Source organism: Stomoxys calcitrans, chromosome 5, assembly GCF_963082655.1.
Source record: "Stomoxys calcitrans chromosome 5, idStoCalc2.1, whole genome shotgun sequence".
Lineage (NCBI taxonomy): Eukaryota > Metazoa > Arthropoda > Insecta > Diptera > Muscidae > Stomoxys > Stomoxys calcitrans.
The window spans coordinates 42,008,060-42,023,564 of NC_081556.1; the positions used below are offsets into that span (position 1 = coordinate 42,008,060).

The window sequence follows — 15,505 nt, forward strand, 5'->3', positions numbered from 1 at the left end:
ATAGCTTTTGTTTGAAAAGAATATTTTTAAACAAGTAATAGCGTGCTAACTTCGGCCGGGGCGAATCTTATATACCCTCCACCATGGATGGCATTTGTCGAGTTCTATGCGCAGTATCTCTTTTTAGGCAAACAAAGAATATTGAATAAGGATATGCTATTGTATAATATTTCAGTTCATTCGGAGAAGAATTGCGCCTTGTAGGGGCTCAAGAAGCAGAATCGGGAGACCGGTTTATATGGGAGCTGTATCAAGCTATTGACCGATTCAGACCATATTAAACACGCATGTTGAAGGTCATGAGAGAAGCCGTTGTACAAAATTTCTTCCAAATCGTATGAGACTTGCGCCCTCTAGGGGCTCAAGAAGTCAAGACCCAAGATCGGTTTATATGGCAGATATATAAAAACATAGACTGATTTAAACCATACTTAGCGCAATTGTTGGAAGTCATACCAGAACAATACGTGCTAAATTTCAATCAAATCAGACAAAAATTGCGCCCTCTAAAGGCTCAAGAAGTCAAGACCCAAAATCGGTTTATATGGCCGCTATATTAGGTTATGAACCGATTTGAATCATACTTAACGCAGTTGTTGGAAAAAGTACCAAAACACTACGTGCTAAATTTCAGTCAAATCGTATGAGAATTGCGCCTTCTAGAGGCTCAAGAAGTCAAGACCCAAGATCGGTTTATATGGCAGCTATATCAAAACATAGACCGATTAAAACCATATTTAGCGCAATTGAAAGTGATACCAGAACACCACGTGCAAAATTTCAGTCAAATCGGATAGAATTGCGCCCTCTAGAGGCTCAAGAAGTCAAGACCCAAGATCGGTTTATATGGCAGCTATATCAAAACATGGACCGATTTAAACCATACTTAGCGCAGTTGTTGGAAGTGATACCAGAACACCACGTGCAAAATTTTAATCAAATCGGACAAAATTTGCGCCCTCTAGATGCTCAAAAAGTCAAGGCCCAAGATCGGTTTATATGGCAGCTATATCAAAACATGAACCGATTTGAACCATACTTATCGCGGTTGTTTGAAGTGATACCAGAACACCACGTGCAAAATTGCAGTCAAATGGGACAAGAATTGTGACCTCTAGAGGCTCAAGAAGACAAGACCTAAGATCGGTTTATATGGCAGCTTTATCAAAACATGGACCGATTTGGCCCATTTTCAATTCCAACTGACCTACACTAATAAAAAGTGCCTGTGCAAAATTTCAAGCAGCTAGCTTAACTCCTTCGACAGTTAGCGTGCTTTCGACAGACAGAATTTTTTTAAAAAAATTTTACAACTGTACCTGGTGCACGCTGCTCTAGTGGAAGTTAACCACCTCGAACACCACTTTATTAGCTTTAGTTTGTTCTCCTGAGTAGACTGGCTATAATTTATACGTTCATTGGTTGGTTGCCAAATCAAACAATTTGTTGCATATTTATCTACTATTTCGTTTGATCAAAAATGATTAAATGATTCCTCTGCCGTCGCTTCCATATTCTAAATATCTAATTTTGATAAATTTATTGTATTTTTCATATTCGTTTGCGTCAGCTGTCATTACATTTTGATAGGTTTATACGAACATTTATACAGTTTTTATGAATGTACATATATGCAAACATTGGAGATCCTAAATCTATTATAGACGTCTAATTTAAAATTTGTGATTAACAATAGACAATGTGAAAAATTTCCATAAAACATTTCGCTTAATATCCAACAGCCAGAGAATATATACTCAGAAAAAATTGTTGGTAAAAACAGCAAAAAAGTTTGCAGCGACAGCAGAAAGTCTGCTGAAAATTGGACAGCAGTATTATAAAGGTCTTATTGGCTTCAGACACATTATCGGCAGATCGTTCTATAAGGCAGCTATATTCACAAGAAGTCCAATCCGAACTTTATTTACGGCAGATGTTGGCAGGCTTAAAACAAATCACTGTTTTAAATTTCAGCGAAATCGGGTCCACATAAAGGTTTTATGGGCTTCAGACCCTCTATTGGCCGATCCGTCTATATGGCAGCTATATCTAAATATAGTCCGTCTGAACCAAATTTGACTCGCATGCCGGTAGGCTTAAAACAATTCACTGTTTCAAATTTCAGCGAAATCGGGTAATAAATAAAGCTTTAATGGGCTTCAGACCCTTAACAGGCAGACCGGTATATATGGCAGCTATATCTTAATATTGTCTGATCTGAACCATATTTGGTTCGAACGTCGGGAGGTTAAAATAACTCAATGTTTCAAATATCAGCGAAATCGGGTATGGGTTTCAGACCCCTAACCGGCAGCTATATCCAAATATGGTCCGATTTGGGCAGTTTAGAAACGTAACCTATTGCAGCAAAAAGGCGTATCTGTGCCAAATTTCAGCTCAATAGCTCAATTTTTTAAAGCTGACGGACGGACAAACACACGGAGATCGTAAAATTGCCATAGAAATTTACAACGATCCGAATTTTATATACTTTGTTGGGTCGGAAATGGATATTTCGATGTGTTGCAAAAGTAATTTTTATACCCACCACCATAGGATGGGGGTATACCTATCTAGTCATTCCGTTTGTAATGCAAATGCAAATTTTGACCATGAACATTTCCCTAAGGAACAGGGGCAAACTTCTCACATATCAATGAGTGCAGTCCAATTTAAGTTTTAAGCTCAATAATTAAGGGCCTCCTTTTTATAGCCAAGTCCGAACGGTGTGCCACAGTGCGACACAGGAGGTGGTTTGGAGAGAAGTTTTACATGGCATAGTACCTCACAAATGTTGCCAGCATTAGGAGGGGAAAACCACAGCTGAAAACTTTTCCTGATGGTCTCGCCAGGATTCGAGCCCAGGCGTTCAGCATCATAGGCGGACATGGTAACCTCTGCGCTACGGTGGCCATTATTTCGTTTGTAAAACCTCGAAATGTTGATCCAGGACCCCATAAAGTATATATATTCTTGATCGTCTGGGCATTCTAAATTGATCTAGCCATGTCCCTCCGTCTGTCTAAATCACGATAGCCGTCGAATACGTAAAGCTAGCCGCTTGAAAGTTGCACAGACACTTATTATTGATTCAGGTCGTTGGGGTTTGCAAATGGGCCATATCGGTTCAGATTGAGAGATAGCTCTCATATAAACCGATTCCCCGATTTTACTTCTTGAGCCCCTGGAAGCTGCATTTGGCTGAAATTTTGCACATAGTGTGCTGTTATGATCTCCAATAACTGTGCCGAGTAAGGTTGAAATCGGTGTATAACCTGGTATAGTTCCCATATAAACCGATCTCCCGATTTGACTACTTGAGCACCTGGAAGCCGCAATTTTTGTCCAATTTGGCTGAATTTTTGCACATAGTGTTCTGATATGACTTCCAACAACTGCGCTAAGTACGCTCCACATCGGTCAATAAACTGATATAGGTCCCACATAAACCGATCTCTCAGAATTGGTGTCCGATTTGGCTGAAGTTTAGCATTTTGCCAAATACAGTCGAAATCGCTCAAGAACACGATATATCTCCGATATAAACCTATCCCCAGATTCGTCCCAGTGGGTATAAGCACAGTTTTACTTCTTATACCCACTACCATAGGATGGGGGCATTCTTATTTCGTCATTCCGTTTGTAATATATCGAACCATTGACCTCAGACCCAACAAAGTATACATATTCTCGATCGTCTTGATGTTCTAAGTCGATTTAGTCATTCCCGCCCGTATGTCCGCCCTTCTGTTGAAAGCACGCTAACTATCGAAGGAATAAAGCTAGACGCATGACAATTTTCACGAATACTTCCTATTAGTTAGAGTCGGTTGGGATTTTAAATGGGCTATATCGGTGCATGTTTCGATGTAGCTGCCGAATAAACCGATCCTGGATCTTGACTTCTTCAGCCTCTAGAGGGTTCAATTCTCATCCAATTGTTTGCACCAGTTTTCCTTCCACTAACTTTGCCAAGTATGGTCCAAATAGGTTCATAACCTGAAATAGCTCCCATATTAACCGATTTCGAATATTGATTTTTTAAACCTTTAGAGGGCGCAAGTTGGAGGAAATTTTGTACAACGACTTATTCTATGACCTGAAACATACGTATTAAATATGGTCTGGATCGGTTCACAACCTGATATTAACAGATCTCCCGTTTTACTTCTTGAGCCACTGTAGGGCGCAATTCTTATCCGATTTGGCTGAAATTTTGCATAATGACTTCTTCTTTGGTCACCAATAGTTAAACTTTGTATGGCCTTAATCAATTTGTAACTTGGTATAGCTGGAATATTACAGCAATTCTTATACATTGTCTGTTGTTTTCAAAGCACTGGAAAAATGCTATCCATGGTTGCACTTAGGGTACTTTTACTGGTTTTATGAGTATGCCAGCTGGCTTGGTGTGCTTCACTCCACGCTTTTAGCATGACCCAAATTTGAAAATAGTTCATATTTAATTCTCAACTACCTTTCATTATTATCCCAAAGGAGTCTTGTCTTGTTTGGTATGCATGTCCCTTTTGGGTCACAATTTTGGGGTGGGGTTATCCCCGGCATTTGACCGAAATTTTGTATAAGCTTCATATTCTATATAGCAGCTATGTACAAATCTGAACCGATCTGAACCAAATTGCAGAATGATGTCGAGGTGCCTTATACAACTCACTGTCCCAAATTTGGGCGACATCGGACAATGAATGCGCCTTTTATGGGCCCAAAACCTTGAATGGAGGATCGGTTTATATGTCAGTTATATCAAAACATGGACCGATTTGGTCCATTTATAATCCCAACTTAAATGGAGAGATCGGTTTATATGGCAGCTTTATCCAAGTCCTGGCCGATCTGAGTTAAATTGAAAAAGGATGTTGAAGGTCTTAACATAACACACTCTCCCAAGTTCGGCGAAATCGGACAATAAATTGACCTTTTATGGGACCAAGACCTTAAATCGAGAGATCGGTCTATATGGTAGCTATATTCAAATCTAGTCCGATCTGGGCCAAATTACACAAAAATATTGGGGGCCTAGCCCACTGTCCCAAATTTTCGGCGACACCAGACAATAAATGCGCCTTTTATGGGCCCAAAACCTTAAATCGAGAAATCGGTCAATATGGCGGCTGTATTCAAATCTGGACCGATCTGGGCCAAGTGGGGTACCTAGGGGGGCTGCCCTACCCTAAAACCTACCAAACACATATTTAGACCAATCACGACAATATGGGACTCAAATGAAAGGTATTTAGGATAAGAAAACGTATCTGATATCCAATTGTCGGGCCAAGTGCTAGGGGGAACACCCAAGCTCCAAAACACCCCTAAATCGGACATATTTACCGACCATGGCAATATGGGACTCAAAGGGAAAGGTATTTGCGAAGAGAACACGAATCTGATATCCATATATGGGACCACGTTTTTGGGTTTCCAACCCTTTCCCAAAACACCCTCCAAACAGGACTTATTTACCGACCATGGGAATGTGGGGCTTAATGGGGCTATTTGAGTGTACAATACAAATCTGATACCCAAATGTGGGACCACGTTTTTGGGGGTCCCCAAACACCCCCCAAACAGGACATATTTACTGACCATGGGAATATGGGGCTTAAATAAAAGGTATTTGAGTGTAGAATTCGAATTTGATATCCCAATATGGGACCAAGTGGGGGGCCGCCTCTCCCCAAATACATCCCCCAAAGGGGATAAATTTACGACCATAGCAATATGGGGCTCAAATTAAAGGTGTCCATGGGGCCACCCCAGCCCCATAACACCACCCCAATAGGAAGTATTTGCTGACTATTGCAATATGAGGTTCAAATTAGAGGGCTTTAGAGTAGAACAGGAATCTGATATATATTTTCAAGGCCAACTCACTGAGAGGCCGCCCCATCCCCCAAACGGGTCATGTTTGCTGACTATGGAAATATGGGGTTTAAATGAAAGGTATTTGGGAGTAGACCACGTATCTGATATTACAATTAGCGATCAACTGTCTAGGGGACGTCCCACCACCATAACAACCCCCAAATGGGAAGACAATTTGGGTCTTAAAGAGAGTGGAGCTAAATATTCATAGTTTTTAGGGCCAAACCGGACATATTTGCTGACTTTTGCAATAAGGAGTTTAAATGAGATTAGAAAACGAATTTGATATCCATCTTTGAGGCCAATGGCAATATGGGATTCAAATAAATGATATGCAGATAAATGAGAATAGAGCACGTTGCTGATATATTTTCCGGACTTAGTGTTTGGGGGACCACCCCAATCCCCAAAACACCCCTAAGTCGGGCATTTTTACCGACCATATCAATGTGGAGCTTAAATTAAAGGTATTGGGGTGTAGAGCAAGAATTGATACCCATTTTCGGGACCAATTTTCTGGGAGTCCACCCCTTTCCCAAAACACCCCACCAACAGCAATTTTTTAGTGACCATTGCAATATGGGGCTCAAATAAAGGTATTTGGGAGTCGAATACGAATTTGATATCCAAATGTAGGACCATGTATTAAGGGCATCACCCAAGGATCGGTTTATATGGGGGCTATCATACAAACCGATCACAGGAATTGACTTCTGGAGTTGGTGTTGGAATTCAAGAATCGTCTCGGCCGAACTTAGCACGCTTGAAATTGTCCTATTATCGATGTGATCACCTCCAACAAAGTCCATCACAATTGAATGTAACGTTAATATAATGATGTCACCTGCTATTGCCTACAGGGTATAATATAGTGGGCTATGCCCGATTTTTGCCTTTCACTTCTTGTTTTGTTTATTTTTGTTTTGTTATGCAAACATATGTTAAAAGAAGTTTAGCATTTTAATATATCATATATGAGGCAAATTACTTATTTGAAAACGAAAACATATTCTTCTCTCATACACAAATAAACAAAATGTGTTTTGTTTTAAGCATTGATATGGACAAGCATATTATTGCAAGTATTTTTAAGATGTTATCTGTCTAATATATGGTCGAACATAAGGCAAACAAATTATGAAAAAAATTAATATTAGCCAAAGTTTGCCAAAAAAAAAAGAAAAAATTGCAATGACGTCTGGCGTGACATCAAAGTTGTCCTTGACTTTGAACTCCCGAGAAAGTTAAAGAGTGATATAAGAAAGAATATCAGAATATTTTTGAAAAACAAAATATATTTTTCAACTAAAAATATCACCGAATTATAAGAGATATATTTTATAACCTTTTGTTTTGGAAAATTTATGGGTTTTTAAGCTTCGAGAATTTTGTTAAATAAAATGGTAAAGTGAAAAAAAAAATTAAAAATTTCCATAAGGAACATTTTAAGAAAATTATATTTAATTTTAACATCCACCGCCACAGGATGGGGGTATTCTAATCCAGTCATTCCATTTGTAAAACCTCGAAATATTCGTCCAAGACCTCATTACGACATATTCTTGATCGTCTCGATATTCTTAGTTAATCTAGCCACGTCCATGTCCGTCCTTCCAGACTTAGATATAGCTCCCATAAAAATCGATCTCTTGATTTGACTTCTGGAGACCTTATAAGCCGCAATTTTTGTCCCATTTGCCTGAAATTTTACAGAAAGTAATTTGTTATGACTTCCAACAACTGTGTTTAGTACGGTCCAAATCAGTCTATAACCTGATATAGCTCTCATATAAACCAATCTGGCCATTTGATTTCTTGAGTCCTTACAAGCAGCACATTTTTGTCAGATTTGTGTAAAATTTTGCCCATAGTGCTCGAACAATTGTGCTAAGTAAAGTTCTAATCTGTCTATTACCTGGTAAAGCTTCCACGTAGACCGACCTGCTGATATAACTTCTTGAATCCTTACCAGCCGCAATTGTTGTTCGATTTGCCTGCGGTAAGAATTGCGTCTTGTAGGGGCTCAAGAATGATAATCGGGAAATCGGTTTATACAGGAGCTATGTCAGGCTATAGATCGGTTTGAACCATATTGGGCACGTATGTTGAAGGTCATAGGAGAAGCCGTTGTACAAAATTTCAGCCAAATCGCATCAGAAGTCAAGATCCAAGATCGGTTTATATGGCAGCTTAATCAGGTTATGAACCGATTTAAACCATACATGGCACAGTTGCTGGAAGTCATAACAAAATACTTCATGGAAAATCTAAGCTAAATCGGAAGAGAATTGCGTCCTCTAGTGGCTCAAGAAGTCAAGATCAAAGATCGGTGTATGTGACAGCTATATCAAAACATGGCCGATATAGCCCATTAACAAGCACAACCGCCCTACTCAGATAAGAAGTATTTGTGCAAAATTTCAAGCGCTAAGCTTTAATCCTTCAAAAGTTAGCGTGATTTCGACAGACAGACAGACGGACGGATATGGATATACCGACTTAAAATGTCACGACGATCCAGAATATATATACTTTCTGGGGTCTTAAACGAACACTTCAAGGTGTTGCAAACGGAATGACGAAATTAGTGGAGGGTATAAGAAACTATAAGAAAAACAAGTAAAAGCATGCTAAGTTCGGCCGAGCCGAATTTTATATACCCTCCACCATGGATCGCATTTTTTCAAATAGAAAAAAACCAGTCACAGAAAAACACCATCTCCAAAATTTCTGGCAAATCGACTAATAATGGCGCCCTCCAGAGGCTCAAGAATTCTAACTGGGAGATCGGTTTATATGGGAGCTATATCAGGTTATATACCGATTTAGACCATACTTGGAACAGTTTGTTGGAAATCATACCAAAACGACATATGCAAAATTTCAACAATTTGGATAATAATAGCGCCCTTTAGAAGCCCAAGAAGTCTTATCGGGAGATCGGTTTAGATGGCGCCTATATCAGGCTATTGACTTATTTAGACCATACTTAACACAGTTGTTGAAAGTAAAAATAAAACAATTCATGCAACATTTCAGCCAAATCGGATAACAATTGTGCCCTCTAGATGCTCAAGAAGTCAAGATCCAAGATCGGTTTATATGGCAGCTATATCAGGTTATGGACCGATTTGAACCATACTTACCACAGTTGTTGGAAGTCATAACATAACACGTCATGCTAAATTTCAGTCAAATCGGATACGAATTACGACCTCTAGAAGCCTAAGCGGGAAATCGGCTTATATGGCGGCTATATGAGGTTATAAACCGATTTAAACTAAACTTAGCACAGTTGTTGGGAATCATACCACAACATTTTATGCAACATTTCAGTCAATTCGGATTAGAATTGCGTACTCTAGAGGCTCAAGAAGTCAAGACCCAAGGTCAGTTTCTTTGGCAGCTATATCAGATTATCAACTGATTTAGACCATAATGTGATACCAAAACAGCACGTGCAAAATTTAAGCCAAATCGGATAACAATTGCGCCCTCTAGATGCTCAAGAAGTCAAGACCCAAGATCGGTTTATATGGCAGCTATATCAAAACATGCAGCGATTTGGCCCATTAACAATCCCAACCGACCTACACTTATAAGAATTGCTTGTGCACAATTTCATGCGTCTAGCTTTACTTCTTCGAAAGTTTGCGAGCTTTCAACAGACGGATGGACAGACAGATGGACGGACATGGCTAGATCGACCTAAAATGTCATAACGATCAAGAATATATACACTTATTGAGGCCTTAGGCGTATATTTCGATGTGTTACAAACGGAATGACGAAATTATTATACCCCCATCCTATGGTGGAGGGTATAAAAAAAAGACAAGTAAAAGTGCATTAAGTTTGACCGGGGCCGAACTTTGGATACCCACCACCTCGGGTATATATGTAAATCACCTTTCGTCATAGTCCAGTGAAAAATCACAAGCCCAAATTCGGCACGGACATTGAGTGGTCTAATAAATACAAGTCACTGTTAAATTTTGTTGAACAAAATATTGGTCTTTTTGACAGTTATATCAAAATATATAGGACACCCATTTCGAAAAGCCTAATATAAGACACTGTGTCAAATTTCATTGAAATCGGATAATAAATGTGCTTTTTATAGGGCCAAGACTAAAATTGAGAGAGGGGTCTGTATGGCAGCTATATTCGAATATAGACCGATCTGGGCCAAATTGAAGAGGAATGTTGAAGGGCCTAACATAACTTGCTGTTCCAAATTTTGGCGAAATAGTGCCTCTTTTATGGCCCTTAAATCGAGAGATCGGTCTATATGACAGCTATATCCAAATCTGAACCGAACAAATTGACGAAGAATATCGAGGGACCTAACATAACTCTGTGACTCAAAACGGACAATAAATATGGGCCTAAAACCTTAAATCGGCGGATCGGTCCATATGACAGCTATATCCAAATCTGGAATATATGGACTGCATCTTCCTTCTTCTATTCCTGTGGTGTCACAATGGATGAAAACGTCGATATGACCCTGATGACAGACTGCCACTTAAAACTAACCTAACCTTGTCTGACATAAACCCTTTAAATTTTTTTTTTATGTGGTTTAAAATTGCCTTAAATGGAATGATAAATAAATTATGAAATTAGTAATCATGGCTTCTTATCAGCTGTGGTTAAAGTGCAGAATGTTTGTACTGCATGCAATACTTACAATTGTGTTGTCAAAACCTTGCATTTTGGCAGAGTTTTGGGAAGTCCTTCCTTTTGTCCGTTAAAGGTGAGCCTTTGATGAAAAAGGGGACAGTTTTAGATGTAATAAAAAAAAAAATTGAAGACGAGATTGAAAACTAGAATATGATGCCGGCCATTTCTTATGATTTTTTTTTTCAAATTATTTACACTTGTTGTTCCTCGAGCTCGAGCTCGAATTTTTAATAAGAAACAACAAATGTACAAAAATAGGTCAAATATTGAAATATATCCAATTTTGAACAAAAAAGTTTATTAAATTTTTAAATTTATATCGTGAGCTTTTAATTTCAATTATTTGCAATAAGAAGGTCAAATCTGGAAAATTTGTATCTTCAATATTTTAAAATTTTTTACATGTTTCAATTTTTTTTTGCCTGTTAAGGCGAAGATCATTAAATTTTACAATTTTTTTTTGTTTGTTTCCCTTTCGAGACAAGCTTAATGATCGGAGATGCAAATGGAAAAGGAAAGCCAAAGATAGCAACACACATCAACCACTATGGGACGCGTTTCGTTTTTGGCTAGAAGACTTTTTAACCTGGGCACACGGAGCAACAGCGAGAGCCATTGCCGTTGTGTTAGCGTTCGAAGCCATCAATACAACTTCCAACAGATTCACACCTTCCACCGTTACATCAAAAACACTGATAAGGACAATATGGGTATGAGATGAAAAGTATGCAGGAGTAGATAACGAGTCTGGCATACGAATCTGTGCAAGTTCCCCCATTAATTTTAAGGTCTTAAACCTAAAATTTTCCATAAGGGAAATTTGTAGGAAATTTTCAAAAATGTGCTTTTTGTAAAGTAGTTGATATTGAAATACAAAAAAAAATTTTTTTCAGGTCTTAAACCTAAAACTTCCCATAAGGGAAATTTTTTGAATGTTTCTTTTTGTAAAGTAGTTAATATTGAAAATCAAAAGCTTAATTATTACGCCTTAAGCCTAAAATTTCCCAACAACTTAATTTTTAGGTCTTAAACCTAAAATTTCTAATAAGGGAAATTTTTGGGATTTTTTTAAAAAAGCCCTTTTTTGTAAAGTAGTTAATATTGAAAACCAAAAACTTAATTTCTAGGTCTTAAACCTAAAATTTCTCATAAGGAAAATTTTTTAAAATGTCCTTTTTGTAAAGTATTGTAGTTGATATTGAATTCCAAAAACTTAATTTTTCGGTGTTAAATCTAAAATTTCCCATAAGGGAAAATTTCGAAAATGGCCTTTTGGTAAAGTAGTTAATATTGAAATTTTAAAACTTGATTTTTCGGTCTCAAACATAAAATTTCCTATAAGGGAAACGTTTGGGAAATTTTTAAAAATGTCCTTTTTTGTATAGCAATTAATTTTGAAATTCAAATTTTCAAAAATGAGCTTTTTGTAAAGAAGGAAAACGTATAATCTCGGTTTTAAACCTAAAATTTCCCGAAAGGGAAATTTTCGAAAATGTCCTTTTTGTAAAGTAATGAATATTGAAATCCAAAAACTTAATATTTCGGTCTTAAAAATAAAATTTTCCATGTCCTTTTCTGAAAAGTTTTTAATATAGAAGTCCTAAAAACTTAATTTTTCGGTTTTAAACCAAAAATTTCCCATAATGGAAATTTTGGGGAAATTTTCGAAATGTCCTTTTTTGTAAAGTAGTTAATATAGAAACCTTAAAAACTTAATTTTTCGGTTTTAAATCTAAAATTTTCCATTTGGGAAATTTTTGGGAAATTTTCGAAAATGTCCTTTTTTAAAGTAGTTAATATTGAAATCCGAAAACTTAATTGTTTGGTCTTAAACCTAAAATTTTCCATAGGAGAAATTTTCCTTTTGATAAAGTAATTTAATTTTTAGGTCTTAAATCTAAAATTTCCCACATGGGAAATTTTCGAAAATGTCCTTTTTTGGAGTAGTTAGTATTGAAATCTAATAACTTAATTTTTCTGCCTTAAACCTTAAATTTCCCATAGGAGAAATTTATGAAAATGTGCTTTTTGAAAAGAGGTTAATAGAGAAATCCTAAAAACCTAACTTTCTGGTTTAAACCTAAAATTTCCCATAAGGGAAAGTTTTGTGAAATTTTCGAAAATGTCCTTTTCTGAAAAGTTGTAATATAGAAATCCTAAAAACTTTTCGGTTTTAAACCTTAACTTTCCCATTAGGGAAATTCTTAGTCCATTTGTAAAATGTCCATTTTGTAAAATAGTTAACATTGAAATCCTTAAAACTTTATTTTTCAGTTTGAAACCTAAAATTTCCCATAAGGAATATTTTGAGAACATTTTTGGAAAACGTCCTTTTTGTTAAATAGTTAATATTGAAATCTAAAAACATAATTTTTCGGTTTTAAACCTTAAATTTCCCATTAGGGAAATTTTTGGGAAATTTTTCGAAATGTCCTTTTTGTAAAGTAGTTAATATTGAAATCCAAAAACTTAGTATTTCGGTCTTAAAACCAAAATTTCCCATAAGGGAAATTTTTGGGAAATTTTTGAAAATGTCCTTTTTGTAAAGTAGTTAATAAAGAAATCTAAAAACATAATTTTTCGGTTTTAAACCTAAAATTTTGCATTTGGGAAATTTTCGAAAATATCCTTTTTGTAATTTTTCATTTTTAACCTTAAATTTCCCATTAGAGAAATTTTCGAAAATGTCTTTTTTGTAAAGTAGTTAATAAAGAAATCCCAAAAACTTGATTTTTCGATCTTAAACCAAAAATTTCCCATCAAGAAAATTTTAGAGAAATTTTTGGAAATGTCTTTTTAATTAAGTAGTTGATATTTAACTCTAAAAACAAAATTTTTCGGTTTTAAACCTAAAAATTTCCCTTAGGGAAATTTTTGGACAATTTTCCCCTTTGGGAAATTTTTGAAAATGTCTCTTCTGTAAAGTAGTTAATATTGAAATCCTAAAAACTTTATTTTTCAGTTTGAAACCTAAAATTTCCCATAAGGAAAATTTTTGGGAAATTTTCGAAATTGTCTTTTTTTGTTAAGTGGTTAATATTGAAATCTAAAAGCTTAATTTTTCGGTTTTAAACCTAAAATTTCCCTTATGGGAAATTTTTGAAAATGTCCTTTTTGTTAAGTAGTTAATATTGAAATCTAAAAACTTTATTTTTCAGTTTAAAACCTAAAATTTCCCTTAAAGGAAATTTTTGGGAAATTTTTTGAAAATGTCCTTTTTGTTAAATAGTTACTATTGAAATCCTAGAAACTTAATTTTTCATTTTTAACCTTAAATTTCCCATAAGGGAAATTTTTGGGAAATTTTCGAAAATGTCCTTTTTGTAAAGTGGTTTATATTGAAATCCTAAAAACTTAATTTTTCTTTTTTAAACTTAAATTTCCTATAAGGGAAATTTTTGGGAAATTTTCGAAAATGTTCTTTTTGTAAAGTGGTTGATATTGAAATCCTAGAAACTTAATTTTTCATTTTTTAACCTTAAATTTCCCATAAGGGAAATTTTTGGGAAATATTTGGGAAATTTCTGAAAATATCCTTTTTGTTAAGTAGTTAATATTGAAATCCTAAAAACATAATTCTTCGGTTTTAAACCTAAAATTTCCCTTAAGGGAAATTTTTGGGAAATTTTAGAAAATGTCCTTTTTGTAAAGTAGTTAATATTGAGATCCAAAAAAAATTTTGGAAATTTTTTGTTTTTGACAGTTTTTGTATTGAAGTTTATCTTTCCATTATAATTTAACTCTATTACGAAACGTGGAGGATAGGGATATTTTTGTTTTTTCCCCGGTTACTTCAAATATTTTCAAGATATTTTTTTAGGTGTTGTTTTTTTTTCAGAAGGATGCATAAGATATGGCCTGGGATCTTTCAGCTACGCAACAACAAAGCCGATATTTTGTGTTTAGTTTAGATTTTTGTACTTTTCTCCAATAAAATTAAATTTAGAGTTGATGTCATTAAGTAAGCAATTTTGGATATTAGAAAAATTTATATTTTTTTTGGAATTTGTTGATACAAAAATTTGTTATATTTTGTTTTCATCACTTCAATTCACCTATCACTCGTTAATTAATGTGAACTTAGATTCCACTCGTTATTTCGTTTTTTTTTTGTTAAGTTTTCTATATAATTTTTAAATATATTTTTGTTATCGAATAAATTTTTTGATTGTTTAAGATTGTCTCGAGAGAAGACGATTTTCACGTTATGAATCGCGTCGTTCAACTGAAATGAGCATTTCTCTGTGGGCAGTGTGTGCTGAGGATGATGCTGTTCTACGTCGGTCAAGTAAGAAATGCCGCCAACGGATACAATAAAAGCAACAAAGAATAACAAAGATGATGATGATGATGATGCTGCTGCGTTTGAGTTGTATGTAGTGATCTTATAAAGATATGATTATGCGATGCATATATATTCAGGGCTGCTGTTTAATTCAAGAGAGTAATAACTGAAAATTATTTAAGCATTAGGAAGAAAAATGAGAAATAGGACCATAAAAGATTGTTTAGAGAAACCAATGTCATTGTTTTACAAACTCTCTTAGGCTGAGGAAACAGAGAAAATTTACTCCCAGAATCACTTTGGTTTGGGAGTTGTTAAGTATTTGGAGCTTCTTTCTTTATATTTATAAAAATTTTGTGTTATGACCTTCTTTATGCTAATGAACTAAGAAAATTTTGACAATAAGAAAATATTGCCTTGGCTAAATTGTTTGTTTTTCTTTTTTCGGCGTGAAATCTTCAGCCGGCACTGCAGTCAATGATTTTGGCTTTTCTTTTTGTATTTTTGTCACAATTTTTTTTTGTTTCTGTCATATGCTATGGAGACATATTTTTTTTTTAAAAAATGTATTTTCCTTTTTTATCATTAATTTTTTTTTTTACTTTTCAGGTTGAGTAAATTTCATGGGAGGCAAAGAGACATGCAGTATGT

The 15,505-nt window shown here is 35.4% G+C and overlaps 1 protein-coding gene across 1 annotated transcript in view; it reads right to left on the reverse strand.

Moving 5' to 3' along the window:
* The window catches only part of LOC106086165 (D-beta-hydroxybutyrate dehydrogenase, mitochondrial), a 35,654-nt gene extending 20,853 nt beyond the window's left edge, over window positions 1-14,801 (reverse strand). The window contains exons 1-2 of the mRNA XM_013250720.2: window positions 14,625-14,801; window positions 10,577-10,648 (exon numbers count right to left, since the gene is read on the reverse strand). Coding sequence (XP_013106174.2) covers window positions 10,577-10,600 — 24 coding nt within the window. The 5' untranslated portion in view covers window positions 10,601-10,648; window positions 14,625-14,801. The remainder of the gene's footprint in view (window positions 1-10,576; window positions 10,649-14,624) is intronic.
* Window positions 14,802-15,505: the final 704 nt, after the last annotated feature.